At 43.0% G+C, this 21,180-nt stretch overlaps 1 protein-coding gene across 1 annotated transcript; it reads right to left on the bottom strand.

Annotated features, from left to right (window-relative positions):
• Positions 1-1,831: 1,831 nt before the first annotated feature.
• On the bottom strand, positions 1,832-4,779 carry LOC134302076 (GTPase IMAP family member 8-like). The gene is made up of 2 exons (XM_062987101.1): positions 4,231-4,779; positions 1,832-4,042 (listed from the first exon to the last, which is right to left on the bottom strand). Exons 1-2 carry the CDS (start codon positions 4,777-4,779, stop codon positions 1,832-1,834), a joined length of 2,760 nt encoding a protein of 919 aa, XP_062843171.1.
• Between the last annotated feature and the right edge of the window lie 16,401 nt (positions 4,780-21,180).

Raw genomic sequence — 21,180 nt, 5'->3', positions numbered from 1 at the left:
AGGAAATGCACTAAGGTAAGGGCAGTGATAGCTCAGTGGTTAAGGTACTGGACTAGTAAACAGAAGGTTGCCGGTTCAAGCCCCGCCACCACCAAGTTGCCACTGTTGGGTCCCTGAGCAAAGTCCTTAACCCTCAATTGCTCATTGTGTTCAGCTCATTGTGTGTCACTTTGGATAAAAGCGTCTGCTAAATGCTGAAAATGTAAATGTACCACAAGGAAGAGCCGTCTATAAAAGATTCATCCAGAAGAAAGACGGAGCAGTCACCTGTAGAGTTGTGTTCCGTGTACAGATTATTAGAGCTCTGTTGTTGTGAACCTACTATAAAGATGATTTATATGGTGTAGGTAGAGCAACCTTACTGAAGTTACAGCAAGAAGGTCCTGGTCCTTGTCCTATCTGTGCAGAGTTTACATGTTCTCCCCGTGTCTGCGTGAGTTTCCTCTGGCTGCTCCGGTTTCCTACCACAGTCCAAAAACATGCAGCCAGGCTAATTGGAGACACTGTAGTCCTATAGGTACTCAGCCGCTAGGATGTATAAACCAGAGCACTGTAGCGCCAGTCCCAAGCCCGGATAAATAGGGAGGGTCGTGTCAGGAAGGGCATCCGGCGTAAAAACTGTGCCAAATCAATAATGCGGATCACGATCCGCTGGCGACCCCTAACGGGAAGAAGCCGAGGAAATTGAATTGACTTATCAAATGTTCTTTGTGCAAGTCTGGACTGGGCAGGCTGCCATTTAAACGTCCTTTTCGTCTTTTGTCTAACTAAATATTCTGAGAAAGCAGCCATGGTCTGTTGTTGGGAACTCTTAACAAGGGTTCTGTGAAAATCGGCAAGACGTTATCAACAATTCCCAGAATAACAGAGCAGGGAGATGTGTCTGCGTCAGGGTGCCGTCCTACTGGAGTAGACACAGACAAGATTGATTTAAAAGGAAAGTCGCCCATCAGCTTGGCGGAAACTCACCTGTGCAGTGGACGCACTGTCCAAAAATTTTTCCTGATCAGTTGAGCTTCTGCCAAAAACTGTCTGGGTTCCCCAGTTTTAAGACATTGGCAGAACAAAGAGTTAAACTAGTTGATTGGTGAGGTTGTGTTCTTTCTGGTATTTTACTTGCTATTACTTGTTTGTTAATAAATATATCTATATCAAACCTTATTCCTCTGCCTCATTATTGATTCCTGAAAGCTTCTGTCCTGTTTTGAGATAGTTTCCAGTTAAATCTACAGTTTTGTTGCAGCAAAACAGAAGATGACAAAATCAAGTGAAACCAAGTTTGAAATTTTGAGGTCCAACTGTCGACAATATGTGAGATGATGAGTTAAAGAAAGCCATTAATTCTGAAAGGTGCTTGATTATATCACATGTCTACACATCTGCAGTTATAATCTAATACACGCACTAAATCATTTATACTGTTATAATCACCATTATATCACTTCACATGTCTACACATCTGCAGTTATAATCTAATACACGCACTAAATCATTTATACTGTTATAATCACCATTATATCACTTCACATGTCTACACATCTGCAGTTATAATCTAATACACGCACTAAATCATTTATACTGTTATAATCACCATTATATCACTTCACATGTCTACACATCTGCAGTTATAATCTAATTCATGCACTAAATCATTTATTACTGTTATTATCACCATTATATCACATGTCTACACATCTGCAGTTATAATCTAATACATGCACTAACTCATTTACTACTGTAATTATCACCATTATATCACTTTACATGTCTGCATAAGTGAAAAACCCTTGGAACAGGAAAAGACGGTCTCTTCCATTGTCTCCACCTTCCTCTATTTCTCTTTTTCTTTCTTCTCTTCTTTGAGAGCCTGTGCAGCACCACCAATAACAGCACAACCACACGTAGCAACACCAGTAGTAGCAACAGCACCACCAATTATAGCAGTTGAGCCACCAGTGACAACTGCACCACAACCAACAGCAACAGTACTGTCAGCAGCAGCAAAAGCACTGCCAGCAGCAACAGTTCCACCAATGGCAGCAGCAACAGCACGACCAGTAGCAACAGCACCACCAGCAGCAGCAGCAGTAGCAACAGCACCACCAGCAGCAGCAGCAGCAACGGTGCCATCAGTACCACCACCAGCAGCAGCAGCAGTAACAGCACCAGCAGCAGAAGCAGCAGCTGCACCACCAGTAGCAGCAACTGCACCAACAGCAGCAGTGCCACCTTTGGCAACAGCAACAGTACCACCAGTGGCAGCAGCGGCACCACCTAATGCAGGAACAGAACCACCAAAAACAATAGCTCCACCTTTAAAAGCAATAGCTCCACCTTTAAAAACAACAGCTCCACCTTTAGAAACAGCAGCTCCAGCACCAAACGCAACAGTTCCGCCACAATAAGCAGCAATACCAAGACCAGCCCCTACAAGTGTAACTCCACACACAGCTAATATAATATATTTTTTATACTTTCTCCAAAACTGACTGAATCCACTGGGTTGAGGTTTATTTTCTAACTGTGATCTTAATTTATTCATTTCCTCTTGTGTCTCCAATTTGATTTTGGCTTCTGTCTCTCTCTTTATATTTTCAATTTCCTCTTGTCTTTCCTGTGTAATTCTTGCTTCTATCTCTCTCTTTATATTTTCAATTTCCTCTTGTTTTAGTTCTTGTTCTCTTTGCTTTTGCTCTTCTTCCTCCTGCTTCATCCTCTCCTCCTCCTCTCTTTTGAGTCTGGCTGCTTCCTCAAACATCTCGTTGGAGTAGCAGCTTCCTCCATTCTCCTCCACCATTCTGTCGATCTTCTCTAACAGCTCACTGACCTGCTCTCTGTTATTTTTATCTCTATTGTTGAAGACGTGATAACCACCTCCACACTTCTCTACAAGCTTTCTTAAAGATTCACTCTCATTAATGAAATCCTCCACATGTTCATGTTCATCTAACTGATCTCCATAAGTAAAGAGAATAATCATGTATTTCGCCACCTCCTTTCCAAATAACATTTTAATTTTCTGAATAATTTCCTCTTCCTGTTCTGTAAATCTGTCACTTATTTTGAGAACCAGGAGGAAGGCATGAGGTCCTGGACTGGATAAATAGATACTTCTTCCTATCTCTGTATCTAACTCTTCATGAGGAACAGACGTATCAAAGAGCCCTGGAGTATCAACCACTGTCACATTCCTGCCTTTAATATGTTCAGTACAGGCTTCAGTCTTCCTGGTTACAGTTTTCATTCTAAGTTTAGATAAGAAACGTTTCTCTCCCAGGATGGTGTTTCCTGTTGCACCCTTCCCAGAACCAATTTGCCCCAGCAGGACGATTCTTCTGTCTGAATTGGTGGAGCTGTTGGAACTTTGCTTATCTTTCTCCTGCATCATCCTCACTTCGTCCTCTCTTTTGAATCTGGCTGCTTCCTCAAACATCTCGTTGGAGTAACAGCTTCCTCCATTCTTCTCCACCATTCTGTCGATCTTCTCTAACAGCTCACTGACCTGCTCTCTGTTATTATTATCTCTGTTGTTGAAGACGTGATAACCACCTCCACACTTCTCTACAAGCTTTCTTAAAGATTCATTCTCACTAATGAAATCCTCTACATTGTTTCCGTCTTCCTCTAACAGATCTTCATGAGTGAAGAGAATAATTGTATATTTCACCACTTCATCTCCAAATAACAATTCGATTTTCTGGATAACTTCCTGTTCATGTTCTGTGAACCTGATGTTTACTGGTAGAACCAGGAGGAAGGCGTGAGGTCCTGGACTGGATAAATAGATACTTTTTCCTATCTCTGTCACTAACTCTTCATTTAACACAGAAGTATCAAAGAACCCTGGAGTATCAATCACTGTCAAATTCCTGCCACCAACACGTCCACTCTGAGCTTCACTCTCCCTGGTTACAGATTTTGAACCATGTTTAGATTCGAAGCATTTATCTCCCAGGATGGTGTTTCCTGTTGCACTCTTTCCAAAACCAGTTTTCCCCAGCAGGACGATTGTTCTGTCTGAACTGGTGGAGTTTTCTGTTGTCTGTTTTTTTCTGTGTAGATGTGTTGCTGTTTAAAGAAAATGACATATTTGGTTATATTTAAACATGTAATAGTATTAAAAGTACAGAAAAGTTATAAAATCATCTTCCCACCTAATAAACAGTAAACATTTTATTTTAGAGTAGTTAGGAATGATAACTTACCAGATTCTTGCCATTTCTTTACAACTTTTACCATCAGATTTTTCACTTGCTCAGATGAATTTCTTATCTTGTTGTTGAAGACGTGGTATCTGTTCTCATATTTCTGCACCAGCTTCTTCAGATAATGTGTTTGATTGATGAATTCCTCAATTGTCTGATTTTGTTTCTCCAGTTCATCTCCCCTGGTGAAGAGCATGCAGGTTTTCTTCAGACGATCTTCTCCTAAGAGATTCTCAATCTGCTCCACAGTTCTTCTCTCTTCTGCAGTGAATTTGCCTATTCTGATGACCAGAAGATACAAACAGGATTCTGATTCACATGAGTTGAGAACATTCTGACATTTCTGTCTGATCTGTTCATCACTCAGTTCTGTGTTACAGAATCCTGGAGTATCATGAACAGCAACCGGGATTTTTAATACAGTGCCGCGTTTTTTCTGAACATCTTGAGTTACAGATGTGAGACTCTTTGTTGAAGTAAAAGCTCTTTGTCCCAGTATTGTGTTTCCTGCTGCACTTTTTCCTGAATGGGTTTTTCCTAACAGGACAAAACTGAGAAGCGTCTTCGTGTCCATTTCTATTGGGAGCTGAAAAAGAAAGCAGACTACAGCTGTGAGGAAAATACAGATCAAACACACAAACAGAATGTAAAAATAAAAGAATAGTGTCAGTGGAAATGAATAGGATTTAATTTATGACACTATTTCTGATTTGGTATTTGAAATAGAAAATTTAGTTTTATGTAGAAAAGTTACTCTTTTTACTCTTTTTTAACCAATAACTGCTTAGATTAGTGATTAGTGACACCCATTGGTGTGATGAACACCGTTTTTTACTCATCCCCCTGCCTAATCTAAATGAGGCTGTAGGTGCTGCACAGGTCCAATCTGGTGAAAAAGTGACCTGCTGCAATGCCTCAAACACAGTGGGCATTAGGAAATGTGGGTACTGGTCTTTAATGGTTATTGCATTTAACCCTCAACAGTCAATGCAGGGGCGCAGTGTCCTTTACTCACAAAAAGAAGCCTGCCCCTGCTGATGAGGAGGACGGTGAAATGAAACCAACTGAAGGGCCTCATGGACTAGTGCCAGTAAGAAGGTTGATGGCACAGTCAGAAGCCTGATAGGGAGGCAGGTGTTGTGCCTGTTCCTTGACTAATTGCAATTGGGGGGCTTGCGTGACCAAGAACGTAATACGTTCTATATGTTCCCTTACAAGCATGGTCACCAGTTCGGTGCAACAGGTTATTGAGCCACTAGCAAGGGGTCGCTGCTTAAAGACTTGGGCCATCATAGATAGACCCGGTACCTGTGCCCCCCCCCCCCCCCCCCCCCAATTGCATAGGTTCAGAGGTAGGTTCCCTAGAAAGTGAATGTCTTGAGCTCTGGAGCCTTGGATGGGGTTCCTCAGGGCCCCAACAACTGGCCAACCGCTCTCGGGTTTGCTGTCGAAGATGCGTGCCGATTCAGATACACATCATAGAGCTGGCCCAAAGAAGCGGGAAGGTAGCATCGTGTCTCCCTCGGGGAGTTATAAAAGGTCTCCCACATAGCACATGAGAAGCTCTGTTCATTGGTACACTCAGGCGCACCCTGTTCACAAAGGGCGGTGACCCAAGCCAGGGCTTGCCCTGTTAGCAACAAGATCATAAAAGCCACTATCGATGTCTTAGAAGGAAACCCGGATGGCTGTTGTTCAAAGACCAGGGAACATTGTAGCAGGAACCCCCTGCACCGGTCAGGGTCACCCACATACCTCTCTGGAGTGCTATTTTTCAAATATCAAAAATCATTAATAACTGCAAAAATTCTGAAGGGTTTTGGCAAATGGAAAAAAAATCTGAGTCCCTGGAATAAACCCACATAAAGACAGTGAGAACATCAATAAAGCGACAGAAGAAAAGAATCGAACCCAAGTTACCAGGAACAGTTACTTTACCATCAGCAGAGGTAGAAGTACAAGTAGGAGTTAGTATAGTATAGTAGCAGCCACCCAGATCTGATTTATACTGAGTTATTCCTGAACCAGTCAGAATTTTGTTCTTATAGGTTTAAGCTACCGCTTGATGTAAATTGTGAACTCAAACAGGAAATAGGTGAGATTTGTGCTGCAATTTCCCTCTGGGATCAATAAAGTATTCTGATTCTGATGATTTAAATTTAGTATTTATTACAAAACAAAGTAAAGTTGGTTTAAAATACAATTATAATTTCTCACTCAACATTCAGCTTCATCTGATCAGTAATAATAGAATTAAATACTTAATAAAAGACTTCTGCTCAAACATCTACAAATTACATGTACTAATGACAAACTAGATTCATCTCAGTTTGCATATAAAACAGGCTGTGGCACAGAAGACGCTGTTGCCACATTAGTTCACATTATCACTAAACATTTAGATAAAGCCCATAACTATGTAAGAGCACTCTTTCTAGATTATTCATCAGTCTTCAATACAATACAACCCAATATTTTACTTTCCCAAATGTCCCATCAAGGAGTAAACCCCTATTTGATTCACTGGTATGCCTCTTTTCTTATAAACAGAGTCCAGCTGGTTAAAGTAAACAAGACACTTTCTCCTACCATCTCAACTAACCAGGGCCGGCGCTAGGGGGGGGCTGAGGGGGGCATTGCCCCCCCAAATTGTGTCTGGATCCGGCTCAAGATAAAACTCAACAGAAAAAAGGGGAGGAGCTGGGCGAGCCCAAGCCAACTGAAATACCAAAAGTCAAATAAACCAAAGGATTCACGATAAAAAATAAACCTCACTAAATCCAAAATACCGTAAACGAAAGGCACGCGCTTTGTTGCGCACAGAACAATATAATCAACTCGCTGCGCGTACGTCTGCACAGCGAGCGTGATTCGAACTGGCGCAGTCAGGCACAAGCGTCCACTGATGTGAATAATGAAGGATCGCTTCTATTTACACTATTTACTTATTTATTTATTTATTTTTTTGTGAGATCAAACCAAGGAGTTTATCATAATGAAACGAAGCCATATAACTATCACCTTAGATCAAAATAACACAATATGTTTATGAATGTATTTTTTTTTTTTTTATACAATGTGCTTCCACCTTATAGATATATATACACTGCTCACAAAAATTAGGGGATATTTCAAAATGAATATGAAGCAATTGAAAAAAAAGGACTGTCCTTCACGTTCTCCAGACCTGAATCCCATTGAACATGCTTGGGATGCACTGGAAAGACGTCTGGCAAACCGTCTAATGCCTCCCACAACACTTCTTGAGCTGGAAGTTGCCCTGGAGCAAGAGTGGCAGAGGATCGAGAACTGCTGGACAATCTGATCCTGTCCATGTGTAACAGTGTAAAAAAGATGCTTATGGTTATGTGTATAGTTATGAAATTCTTGCAAATGAGTTTAGCGCCATCTTTTGGTCACATGCCGCCAGCACGTTTTCTATATAACCAGTTGAATGCTGGGAGATCCACAGCAGATAGACGAGTGCTGTGGGTAAGTGTGTCTAAGCTAAGCTCCCGAAATACTGCTAAATATATACTTTTATTATGTTAGTAACTATTCAGCTCTGCTATATTTTGTTTAATAGCAATATGTAGATTACTATTTGTGAGCTGGTAGTTAAAATAAGCTATTTTTCATCTTTTTAATCGAAGTTGTAAATCGCACGTGCTCAGTTACTAATGAGCCTGTTTTGTTTAGGCTGGCTGGCTGATCATTCTTTGTAATATCTATGTGGTTGCTGAACTCATTGCAGGTAAGTTTGTTTGTTTGTTTGTTCTGTCATGAAGGATGTATTTATTCATTTGTCTTTAAGTTTGCGTTGTAAAAAATGTTTTGGCATTGCTGCCATTGTAGTATTTGTGTCCGCCACAAGAGGACAGTGTTCTTTTTATTTTACTATATGTTCGTCATGGAAAAATACAAAAACGGATGGCGTGGTAACAATATTCATATGTAGTAAGAAATATAGGTATGCATTATTATTGATTACTGTTATTAGAAGTATAAAAATAACTATTTTAGATTGCTATACTATATATGCTATAATAGATAATATGTCAGAAGCTATAGATATTAGGAGCTATAATATGTAATTTGTATTATATTTATGAATATAGAATTATATGTATTTAGGAACATGTATTTTAATTATTATTTAAGAATGTATGTCCCCCCTCCGGATAATATGTAATTATATCTATATTATACTATACGATAAATGGTTTGATAATTGAATATGTGCATTATGAAGAAAATTGTAAACAGCCACAGCAGATAGACGGAGCAGTGCTGTGGGCTGGCTGGCTGATTATTCTTTGTAATATCTATGTGGTTGCTGAACTCATTGCAGGCAGATGAATAAAGAAACCCTTCATCCACCAACCAGTGTCATGTGATAAAGGACAGGACGAGACACTAAAGGTCACATTGGTGCCGTGACTCGTGACTTCATTCAAGAACTGGAGGTCGTCCTGTCATCACTTCAGGTGGAAGCCAAGCAAAGCATTAAGTGGCCTGTCACATACATTTCTCTTCTATTTTTATTTGGGTGTTTGTTGTTACCATATTTGTCTTAAGTCAGAAAGATGTTTTCTAGTCCTGGTAACCAGCCTATTTTAAATACACCAGCGCCATCTGTTGGTAGAGGGAAGGGAAAATTTAAACCGATACCTTTTTCTGTTGGTAACTCTGTCAACCATATTGATGTACCTGATCTTGATCAAGTGCCTGTAGCAAGCAATGTTAGCATACCCTCTGCATCTCACCAAAGTAGTGTTCCACATACTTTAGACCCTGTAACTGCATCCACACCAAACTTAATGCATGAGTACTCCGGTTCGGTTGATAGCAGGAGCAGCATAATACAACAGCTTGGTCAACAGTTAGCTGATAGCATCATAGCTCACATTCCAGCTCCTAGCCCAATAGCTTCTCATTCTGACAATGCACAAGTAGACACTAGTCTAAAGTCTCAGTCCACAAACAGCCAGGTTATGGATCTGTCTCAGGTTCATTTAGTCACACCTAGGAAAATTAAAGAACCTCCAACTTTTAAAGGAGATGGCTCAGACGTTGTTTCTATACAAGAATGGGAGGATCTTATGAAAACCTTCATTAAAAGAACCAATATAAGTTTGGGGGAGCAGGCAGAAGAAATCCTTGTGCACCTGCAGGGGAAAGCAAAAGATGTTGTAAGGTTTGGAATTCGTAACAGCAATCTTAACATTCAGAGTAACCCCGATGTAATTTATAGTGTCCTGAGGAAACACTTTAGCTGCACTAAGTATTCCTCTGTTCCTCTGGCTGACTTCTACACAACATTGCCTAAGGACAAGGAAAACCCCTTTGACTACTGGTTAAGACTGAACAAAGCTGCTGACACTGCCACAGAATGTCTGAGCGAACAGGGTAAGACACTAGATAACCCTGCATTAGAAGTGACGCGCATGTTTATCAGAAACTGCCCAAGCAAAGACTTAGCCCTTACTTTTAGATCCAAGCCCATTGATAAGTGGTCAGCAGAAGAAGTACAGGAAGTGTTGAATGAATATCATGTCGAAACTAGCTTTTCAGCTGCTGCACCTGTGTTCACTGGAGGGAAGGTGAGCGTTGCTGTAAACAAGGTAGAGGTGGGTCCTAACCCAGTCAATAATTCAAGTGATCAGATTTCACAACAGGCGCCAAGCCCCGACCATGCCAGTTTGGCTCGTGTTGTGGAGATGCTGGAAAAGATTTTGCTTCGTGGCACTGACGTACAGTCTGGCTTTCGGAGAGGAAATGCCTACAAGCTACCGAGAATTGAAGGCTTTGACAAAACACATTGTTCAATTTGCAATGATGCCACTCACTCTGCCCTTTCTCACTGCCGTGAAAAGAAACTGTTTCCAGTGTCATTCAGCTGGCCATGCACGCCGCAACTGCCCAGTGAAGACAAGCGTTATCCCTCAGCATCAGGAAAACTAACCAGTCTGCACTTCAGGGAGGGCAGCGCAGACAAGCACGATGAGCCTCCCAATGAAAACACAGGATTCGTTGAGTATCACGATTGTGATTCGTTTTCTGAATTAAGCAGTACTAGCTTAGCTTCATCCAAAACTGTAATTTTCCTTGGTTCTCAGAAAATCGCTACAGCTGATAGCTTGTTCTACACACAGGTGACTCTGCACAATGGTCCCAATTTCAGAGCTATGATAGACAGTGGATCAATGGCCTGCACCTTAAGTGAAGCTGCTGAGGCAAGCCTTTTATTACGTTGTCCTGACATTATCAAGAAAGTTTCTGAGGATATTGTCATTGTTGGCTGTGGGGGTCACCATGTAACTCCTAAGGGCTTGTATGATCTTGATGTTACTGTCTATCGGTGTAGAATGGTTATTCCTGCACTAGTTGTACCAGGCCAAACAGAGCAGATGATCTTGGGCAGCAATGCAATTAAGCACCTCTTGACGTTCTTGAAAGACACTGATAGTTATTGGAAGTTAATGTCCTTACCATGCAGTGATCAGAATGATGAGCTCTGTCAATTTATGTCTCTGTTGTCCAATACAGAAAGATGGAGGGGTGGTCCTGTTCCTGATAAGGTGGGCACAATACAGGTTAAAAAATGTGTGACGCTTGAACCACAGAGTGAGCATCTTGTCTGGGGCAGGTTACCTAATTCGTCTTCAATGTCTGCAGGCAGCACAGTAATTGTTGAACCTACTCAGTCAAAAGACAGGCCTAAGCACATCTTTGTTGGGAGGGTTGTTACACCTTTATGGGGTGATAGATGGGTGCCTGTCAAAGTAATCAATCCCACTAATCACGCCGTAGTTTTAAAGAGAAATGCAAAGATTGCTGATGTTTCCCCCTGTATTGCAGTGGAAGATTTATCCATTCCCACTGAAGTCCACTGTGGCACGCAGTGTACGCAAAATGTACAGTTACAGCCCAGGTCAGAAGAGGACATGGCGCATGTTTTAGAGACGCAGGGATCTGGACTTAAAATCATGTGAGGTGTCACTAGAGTGCAAGGACAAACTGCTTCGACTCGTTGAGCAGTATGAATCAGTGTTTTCCCGACACAAAATGGACTGTGGTGAAGCCAAGGGCTTTGTACATCGCATTCACTTGTTTGATGATAAACCTTTCCGATTGCCATACCGACGCATTCCTCCGAGTCATTACGAAAAGCTGAGAACTGCTTTAAATGAAATGGAAGAAAGAGGTATTATACAAAAGTCACACAGTGAATATGCATCACCACTCGTTCTGGTGTGGAAGAAAAACGGTGATCTTAGAATTTGCACTGACTTTAGGTGGCTCAATGCTAGAACAGTGAAGGACGCCCACCCACTACCTCATCAAGCAGATTCTTTAGCTGCACTTGGTGGGAACGCATTCTTCTCCACCATGGATCTCACATCAGGCTTTTATAACATTCCGCTACATGAGGACGACAGGAAGTATACTGCATTTTCATCTCCCTTTGGGCTGCATGAATATACTCGTCTTCCTCAAGGTCTGTGTAACAGTCCCGCTACGTTCATGCGTATGATGATGTCTATATTTGGTGATCAGAACTTTACAAGCCTGCTTTGTTACTTAGATGATTTTCTGGTGTTTGGTCCAACTGAAGAGATTGCACTTCAGAGGTTGCAGATGGTGTTCTCCCGTCTTGCAGAACACAACCTCAAACTTGCACCACATACTCTTCCGGCGCCGCACTAGTGGCTGCCTGTCGTAGTAGCTCCCGTTACTGTCCTTGTCTTTTCGTGTTTTATTTTATGTTTTTCGGACTAACTTCACTGATATTACACTTCATCTGTTTATACTTTCATACGCAATGGATACTGTGAGGCTGAAGCGTTTTTTACTAATTATTTTGGTGTTTTTAACTTTTGTTGTGCCGGGTCGTCATGTGAACAGGAGCGCGAGCATTGTTTACCATCGCGACCAGCTGATCGCGCTCTCGAACACCGTGCTACCGCCTGGAACAAGACCGCAAATCCCGGACGAGCTGAGGAGAAGACACAGAGGAAGCAGGGCTGGTGCTTTACGGAGAGCAAGAAAAAGGAAATATAAACCATATGTGTTGACGTCATCAACACAGTCACTGCCAGACTTCAAACAAGGCACCCAAACGCCTTCCTGGCTATCTCTGGTGACTTCAATCACACCTCACTCTCTGAAACACTCCCGACTCTCCAACAGTTTGTGGAATGCCCCACCAGAGACCATAAAACACTGGACTTACTGTATGCTAATGTCAAGAATGCATACAGCTCCACTGCCCTCCCCCCCTTCAGATCAGATCACAACCTTGTTCTTCTTACCCCCACCTACACACCCATTGTTCAGGAGCAACCTGCAACGACCCATATTGTAAGGAGGTGGACACAGGAAGCGAATGAGACTCTGCAGGATTATTTTGAGGCCACTAACTGGGATGCACTCTGTGAGCCCCATGGTGATGACATCAATGCCTTAACTGACTGTATAACAGGGTACATCAATTTCTGTGTGGACAACATCATTCCCACCAAGACAGTGCGATGCTTCCCCAACAACAAGCCCTGGATTACTAGTGATCTAAAGGAGCTGTTAAATAGGAAGAAGAAAGCCTTCAGAGATGGCGACGCTGAATCACTCAAAGGAATACAGAAGGAACTGAAAGTGAGGCTGAGAGAGAACAAGGAGGCGTACAGACGGAAGCTCGAAAATAAGCTTCAACACAACAACGTGAGGGACGTGTGGTCGGGTATGAGAACAATCACGGGGTTCAAGGCAAGGATGAATCAGACGGAGGGTGACGGAATTAGAGCTAATGAGCTGAACAATTTCTTTAATAGGTTCAGCACTGATCATTCAGCCTTTACTTCCCCCTCAACCACACAGACCCATCATCGTTTGGTTCCAGTCACACCTCTCCTGCCACACCTCTCCAGCTATCAGTACCACCTTTGTGTCCCTGTCACACCTCCCCAGCCATCAGTACCAACAATTCACACATCTCCGCTACACCCTTCACATGTACTTGTACACTGGACTTCAATTCTCTTCAATCATCATCACCCCCCTCCACGCCTCACACAACTGAGCCTTCCAGTACACCCTCCCCCTGTCTGTTTGTTTCCAGCAGTCAGGTGAAGAGACAGCTGGAAAGACTACGTTGGAACAAAGCTCCTGGTCCAGATGGCATAAGCCCCAGAGTCCTGAGAACCTGCGCGGACCAGCTATGTGGGGTTCTGTAGCACATCATTAATCTGAGCCTGCGTCTTATGAAGGTTCCAGTGCTGTGGAAGACATCGTGCCTCGTTCCAGTACCAAAGAAGTCTTCTCCTTCTGCCCTCAACGACTACAGACCGATTGCCTTAACATCACACATTATGAAGGCAATGGAGAGACTTGTTCTGGCCCATCTCAGACCCCAGGTGACAACCTCCCTGGACCCACTGCAGTTCGCCTACCGCCATGAGGTTGGTGTTGAGGACGCCATCATCTACTTGCTACAACGAGCACACTCGCATTTGGATCTAGCTGGCAGCTCTGTGAGGATTATATTCTTTGATTTCTCCAGTGCTTTTAACACAATCCAGCCTCTAATGCTTAAAGAGAAGCTCCAAATGATGCAAGTGGACACCTTCACAACCTCCTGGATTACTGACTACCTGACAGACAGACCGCAGTTTGTGCGACTGAAAGGAGGTGTTTCTGATCAGGTTGTTAGCAGCATAGGAGCACCGCAGGGGACTGTTCTCTCACCTTTTCTCTTTACCCTGTATACCTCAGATTTCCAGTACAACTCTGAGTCCTGTCATCTACAAAAGTTCTCAGATGACTCAGCAGTGGTGGGGTGTATCAGGGGTGGAGATGAGAGTGAGTACAGTGATCTGGTTGACCGCTTTGTCTCGTGGTCAAGGAACAACCACCTTCTTTTAAATGTGACCAAGACAAAAGAGATGGTCCTGGACTTCAGGAAGACCAGGACTGCTCTGAAACCCCTCTGTATCCTGGGAGAGGATGTGGAGGTGGTGGAAAATTACAAATATCTTGGTGTCCATCTTGACGACAGACTGGACTGGAAGTGCAACACCGAGGCTGTCTACAGAAAAGGCCAGAGCAGACTTTATTTTTTAAGGAGGCTCAGGTCCTTCAATGTATGCAGCAAGATGCTACACATTTTTTACCAGTCTGTAGTTGAAAGTGCAATTTTCTATGCAGCCGTCTGCTGGGGGAGCAGCATTAGAGCCAAAGACTCCAAAAAGCTTAACAAGCTTATCAGGAAGGCTGGTTCTGTGCTGGGTTTTGCTCTGTAGCCCCTAGAGCTGGTTATTGAGCAGAGAATTTTGCACAAGCTGCTCAATGTAATGGACAATACCTCACACCCGTTACACGACCTGCTAATCAAACAGCAAAGTACTTTCAGTGGAAGGTTCCGCCAACTTCGCTGCAACAAAGAGCGCTATAGGAAGTCATTTCTGCCCACAGCGGTGGCAACCTATAATAACTCTCACTGGTGCAAGAGAAGGACACAGAACCTATAACACCCACGAAAAGACAATTAAATTCAAATTCTGCACAGGGTACTGTTTTTATTTAAAAATTGTAAATTGCACTACGTCTGTAACTGCACCTTTAGCCCCCCCCCCCCCCCCACCTTTTTAGTTTTTAGTTTTTAAGTGTCTAAGTGTTTAAGTGTCTTTTGTTCTTGTCCTGTTATATGTTTTTATATTCTATTTTCTTATACTATTATTTTTATTTTCTTTACATTCATATATTTTTAGATTTTATATCTTACTTGTATTTACATTCTTCCTAATTTTTTGATTCTTTATTTACCTCATTGTAATGTCATTGTGTGATGTTTTTCGTCATAATTGTTACTGCTGCTGCGACACCACAATTTCCCTTCGGGGATTAATAAAGTACTCAATCAATCAATCAATCAATCAAAAAATGCTCCTTCCTTAGACAATCTGTGAGGTTTCTTGGCCACATCATATGTGAGGATGGTGTTCAAACAGACCCAGAGAAGGTTAAGGCCATTAATGACATCTGGGCAACTGACCTCATGGAAGCTGACATGAAAACACCATGTGCAAAGAAAATCAGGTCATTTCTAGGTATGGTCATGTATTATCAGCACTTTATTGAGAGATGCTCTGCAAAGGCCAAGCCCCTTTTCAAGCTCACTGCTGAACTAGGCAAACGTAACTCTGGGAAGGGAGGACGAAATGCACCTAAAAAGGCAGGACACATCAAATTGTCTCCTTCTGATTGGTCTACAGAATGTCAAGAGGCATTTGAGTCTCTGAAACTTGACATCATGACAAGTGTCACTCTGGCCCATCCTAACTTCAATGAGTCTTTCATTTTGGCTGTGGACGCTTCATTTGATGGAATTGGAGTAGTCCTCTCTCAAATGTCACCTGGTGCAAAAATAGCTAGACCCGTGGCTTTTGCGAGTAAAACACTGTCCAGATCTCAGATGAATTACCCTGCACATAGACTTGAATTTCTTGCACTAAAATGGGCGATCTGTGACAAATTTAGCCACTGGCTAAAAGGCAGACACTTCATAGTTTGGACTGACAACAACCCATTGACATATATTCTGACCAAACCTCGACTTGACGCATGTGAACAATGGTGGATATCTAAGCTTGCTTCCTACAGCTTTGACCTTAAGTACATACCTGGTCCCAAGAATGTTGTTGCTGATGCCTTAAGTCGAGAGCCATTTGTTCAGTCGTGTGTCAGTCATCGCCTGGTATCAGAGCCCTATACTGCTCTTCTCAACCAAGTTAATGGTGTGAGTGGTGGAACTGTCCAAGACGCCTTTAGGTTCTCCAACAACTGTCAAGTGGTTCAGAACTCAAGTGATGATTTAGCTGAAGGGATGGTGAATGAACCTACACTGCCTGTCGCAGAGGGCTCAATAGCAGCAGATGAGATTGATGCCTTGTTCAGTGCACAGTGTACTGGTGGTGTGAGTCAAATGATTGGAACAGGCCCAAATATTCCTATGCTTCAGAAGGAAGATCCGAGCACTACTCTTCCACAAAGCCGACTGCTCACTATGCAAGAACAAGATGGCACTATAGGCAGAGCCATGTTTTACGTGCAAAGACACAAGCGTCCCGCCAAGCGTGAGCGAGCTGCTGAACCTCGTAGCGTCATCAAGCTTCTTAGACATTGGAAAAAATTTATCATTAGGGATGGTATGTTGTATAAGACTAGAAAAGACCATCGCACAGACAAGAAGCTTTTCCTGTTTGTAGTCCCTGACTCTTTGAAATAAGAGGTTCTACATGGCCTACATGATGCAGCGGGTCACCAAGGTCAGTCTCGCACACTGTCCCTAGCCAGGCAAAGATTTTTTTGGAGTGGCATGGAGCGTGATTTTATGAACCATGTTAAGTCCTGTGACCGATGCATTGTGGGAAAGACACCAGAACCACATGCTTGTGCTCCACTCACAAACATCACTACCACTGAGCCAATGGAACTAGTCTGCATAGACTTTTGGACTGCAGAGCAAGGTAACAAGTCTGTGGATGTGCTTGTCATTACAGATCACTTTTCCAAGATGGCACACGCTTTTCCTTGCAAGAACCAATCTGCTAAATAAGTTGCACGGTGTCTTTGGAATGACTTCTTTCTCATTTATGGTTTTCCAAAGCGCATTCATTCTGACCAAGGTGCCAATTTCGAAAGCAAACTCATAAAAGAACTACTTGAGATGGCTGGAGTTCAAAAGTCACACACAACGCCTTATCACCCTATGGGGAATGGCATTACAGAAAGATTTAACAGGACACTTGGCAATATGATCAGGTCCCTGCCTTCACAGTCCAAAGCAAAGTGGCCCAACATGCTGAATCTTTTGACTTTCTGTTACAACTACACAGAACATGAGACCACTGGGTTTGCACCATTTTATCTCATGTTTGGGAGGATTCCTAGACTTCCCATTGATGTCATGTTTCAGCATGCCTGCAACAGCAATGGTGACATAGTCAGTCATCTTGAGTTTGTGACTCATCTAAAGAGAGACTTGCATGAGGCAGCTCAAATTGTGCAAAAGAACACCTTCAGAGAGCAGACACGTCATGCTAAGCTGTATGACAAGAAGGTGAAAGGTTCTCCTATGGCAGTTGGGGATAGAGTGCTTCTTGCCAACAGAGGTGAAAGAGGGAAGCATAAGATTGCAGACAAATGGGAGTCAACCCCATACAAAGTCATGTCTGTAAGACCACCCATCAATGTCTACAGAGTTAGGGATTTTCTGACAGGAAAAGAAAAGGTTGTCCACAGGAACCTTATGCTACCTGTTAATTTCTTACCTCTGGATGGTGACATACTGTAGATGCACAGTCTGATGATAAGACTTCCACTAATGAACAAGATGCTGCTGTGCCTAATGAGGTAGAAGGAAGCGGTGATCGTACAATGTCATGGCTCATGCAATGTGATGATGATGGTGAATCACATGTGAATGATGACACAGAGCGTCAGTGCTTACCAGACCAACTCGATGAAGCACCTGACACAGCTTCTTCCTTTGACTCTTCACTTAGTATTTCTAACCAGTCAGCTAGCAGTCATCATAGTGTTGACAATGTTAACAACTCGCTTCAGTCATCCCTTGTTTCTCTTGATCACGTTCAGTCACATTCAGACACATCGCACTCTCAGGAACCTGTGATCTGCACACAGCCTACTACAGCTCGCACTAGGGTTGGTAGAATCGTTAGGCCTCGTTAGAATCGTTTTTTTTTATCGCTTTATATTCATTTTGAAATATCCCCTAATTTTTGTGAGCAGTGTATATCTCCGAGCATATGGGTATGGATATGATCGTCTGTGCTTGGGCTATCTTTAGTTTGATTGGGCGAAGCACAGTCAGAGCAGGAAACGCATGCAGGCGCACGCTTTCGAGAGCGGTCAGCTCGGAGATCTGCTAACGTGCTTGGCGAAAGTTTTCGGCCCTGGGTTCCCGTAGGGAAAGAGCTGGTTCCCCAGCAACCAAAAGGACAGAGCGGAAAGGAAGAGATTAAGGCGAACGATTCCCCTGGTTTAATTAGGGGATCGCAAAGAAATCACACCACCTCTACTCTGTCCCTGAATCACTTTTGTTACCTCAGCCACTGGCTTACCGCGAACCCTCTATAAGGTTACCTGTTTCCCTAACGTAACGTGCAAGAGAGCACAAAAGAAAAGGGTGTGACGGGGACGCCTGGCTGAACTCTACTTTAAATACTTGCTCAGCCAGGTGTTCCCCGTTGCCGCTGATTGCCCGAGGGTGGTTTGGGATTTGTAGTCCTCCTCCCCATGGTCGAACTACAAACTGCACGCCCTCGGGTGGCAACCAGAGGAGTCTCACGGGATTGGCTCCCCCTGGTGGGCGCAGAGGGAGTCAAACAGCCTCTGCTAGTGCGAGCACTGGGGTTGGCCGGGTGAGCCGCGGGTCGGCCCCCCCTGGTGTCGACCGAGGGAATAGGCCGACTCCTAACACTACATCTGTAAAAAAAACTAAACAGAGAATGTATTTTCTCTGTTGCCTTCGGTCCTTTGGAGCTACTGGGCAGATACTTTTACTGTTCTATACTGCTGTTATTTTGAGTGTTTTGCAGTACTGTAATGCTGTGTGGTACAGCTGTTTGTCCTGATTAAAATCTGTTCAAAGATCGTGGGTCAGTCTCTAGAGGGCCTGTATGAGACAGCTTATCATAACAACACAGTACGGCTGGCTAAAAACATCATCTCTGATGCTAATCATGTTTTAAACACAACTTGTTTATGTTTATATTTCATTAATGAGAATATGTACTTCTTCCATCTGGACGGCGATACAGTGTTCCACGGTTTAATAAGGTTAGACTGAAGCACTCTTTTGTGCACCAGTCAATCCTTAAATTAAACAAGGAGCTTAATCCATAATTATCAAAGGTGTTATAATTTTATATGTGTTGTAATGTTAATGTATTGTGTTGTAACGGAGCTACTGTGTTTTTATGCAAGACAAATTTCAGTTATTTGATCTGACAAAGTATTATCTATCTATCATCTATCTATCTATTAAAAGGAAATAAATCAACACAATTTAACAATAACAATAAAACTTTATTTCTATTCATTCCTTTTTGAAGTTTTTCAAATCACTTTTCTTGCAGGTATTGTTAATCTTGTTTTTTTAATACACCACATAGAAAAAGTGAACAAAATGAGGGTAATGCTTACCTTATAAGTAGATTTATCTGAAAAAGAAGTACACGTCTGCTGGTGACTCACTGGTGAACAAAATGTTTTTGCTTTCCTGCCTGAACACGCTGAAACAATGAAACTAAACTCCTCCCACTAATATGCTGCATCTTATATTGCAAAAAAATGAGGAACTTGTTGTTCTCTCTTTCTACGTGCAAAGGGCTTTTGATCAGCTTGAATGGTCGTACCTTTTCTCAGCCTTGGGCAAATATAAATTGGAGTGGAGATTTAAATTCTGGATCAAAATTCTTTACAGTAACCCTTCTGTCAGATTTAGTACGAACAACTTGTTTATGTTTATATTTCATTAATGAGAAGAGTGAAGTGAAAATAAGAGAAATTATAATGTACATGTAACAAAAGTAGTTTAAAAAGTCTTAGTGTGACAGATTGTGGTAAAGCAATCAGGGCCTGATGCATTCTATTATGGGGCGGGAGGGGGGGTCAAAAATTCCAGGTGCAGCACTAATAGTTGTATTTTTACTGCAGATAAAACTGTGTGGCCACTAACATCCTGATTTAAATCTCAGAGAGATCCAGTCAGCACCGGTTATTTCTACTGAATTTTAACTTACGTATGTGGACACCCTTTTCAATTAGAATTCATATGTTTCTGTGGTACCAGTTTATAACAAATGTATAACACCCCCATACCATGACAGACCCTGGTACTGATACACACCTAATACCATGACAGACCCTGGTACTGATACACACCTAATACCATGACAGACCCTGGTACTGATACACACCTAATACCATGACAGACCCTGGTACTGATACACACCTAATACCATCACAGACCCTGGTACTGACACCTCATACCATGACAGACCCTGGTACTGATACACCCCCATACCATGACAGACCCTGGTAGTGACACCTCATACCATGACAGACCCTGGTACTGACACGCCCTCATACCATGACAGACCCTGGTACTGACACGCCCTCATACCATGACAGACCCTGGTACTGACACACCCCATACCATGACAGACCCTGGTACTGACACACCCCCATACCATGATACACCCTCGTACTGACACACCCCATACCATGACAGACCCTGGTACTGACACACCCCCATACCATGAGACGTTGGTACTGACACACCCCCATACCATGACAGACCTTGGTACTGACACACCCCCATACCATGACAGACCCTGGTACTGACACGCCCTCATACCATGACAGACCCTGGTACTGACACGCCCTCATACCATGACAGACCCTGGTACTGACACGCCCTCATACCATGACAGACCCTGGTACTGACACACCTCATACCATGACAGACCCTGGTACTGACACACCTCATACCATGACAGACCCTGGTACTGACACCTCATACCATGACAGACCCTGGTACTGACACACCCCCATACCATGACAGACTCTGGTACTGACACACCTCATACCCTGACAGACCCTGGTACTGACACACCCCCATACCATGACAGACTCTTGTACTGATACACCTCATACCATGACAGACCCTGGTACTGACACACCTCATACCATGACAGACCCTGGTACTGACACACCCTCATACCATGACAGACCCTGGTACTGACACACCTCATACCATGACAGACCCTGGTACTGACACACCTCATACCCTGACAGACCCTGGTACTGACACACCCCCATACCATGACAGATCCTGGTACTGACACACCCCCATACCCTGACAGACCCTGGTACTGACACACCCCCATAC

This window comes from Trichomycterus rosablanca, chromosome 2 (assembly GCF_030014385.1).
Source record: "Trichomycterus rosablanca isolate fTriRos1 chromosome 2, fTriRos1.hap1, whole genome shotgun sequence".
In the NCBI taxonomy this organism is placed as follows: Eukaryota; Metazoa; Chordata; class Actinopteri; order Siluriformes; family Trichomycteridae; genus Trichomycterus; species Trichomycterus rosablanca.
Note: the sequence above shows the minus strand (reverse complement) of the source record. Positions and strands in the feature narration are given on the sequence as shown.

Coding starts and splice junctions, on each gene's coding strand:
- LOC134302076 (XM_062987101.1), bottom strand. CDS start 4,779: ATGGACACGAAGACGCTTCTCAGTTTTGTCCTGTTAGGAAAAACCCAT. Junction 4,043..4,230: donor TGAAAAATCTGATGGTAAAA/GTTGTAAAGAAA, acceptor AGAAAAAAACAG/ACAACAGAAAACTCCACCAG.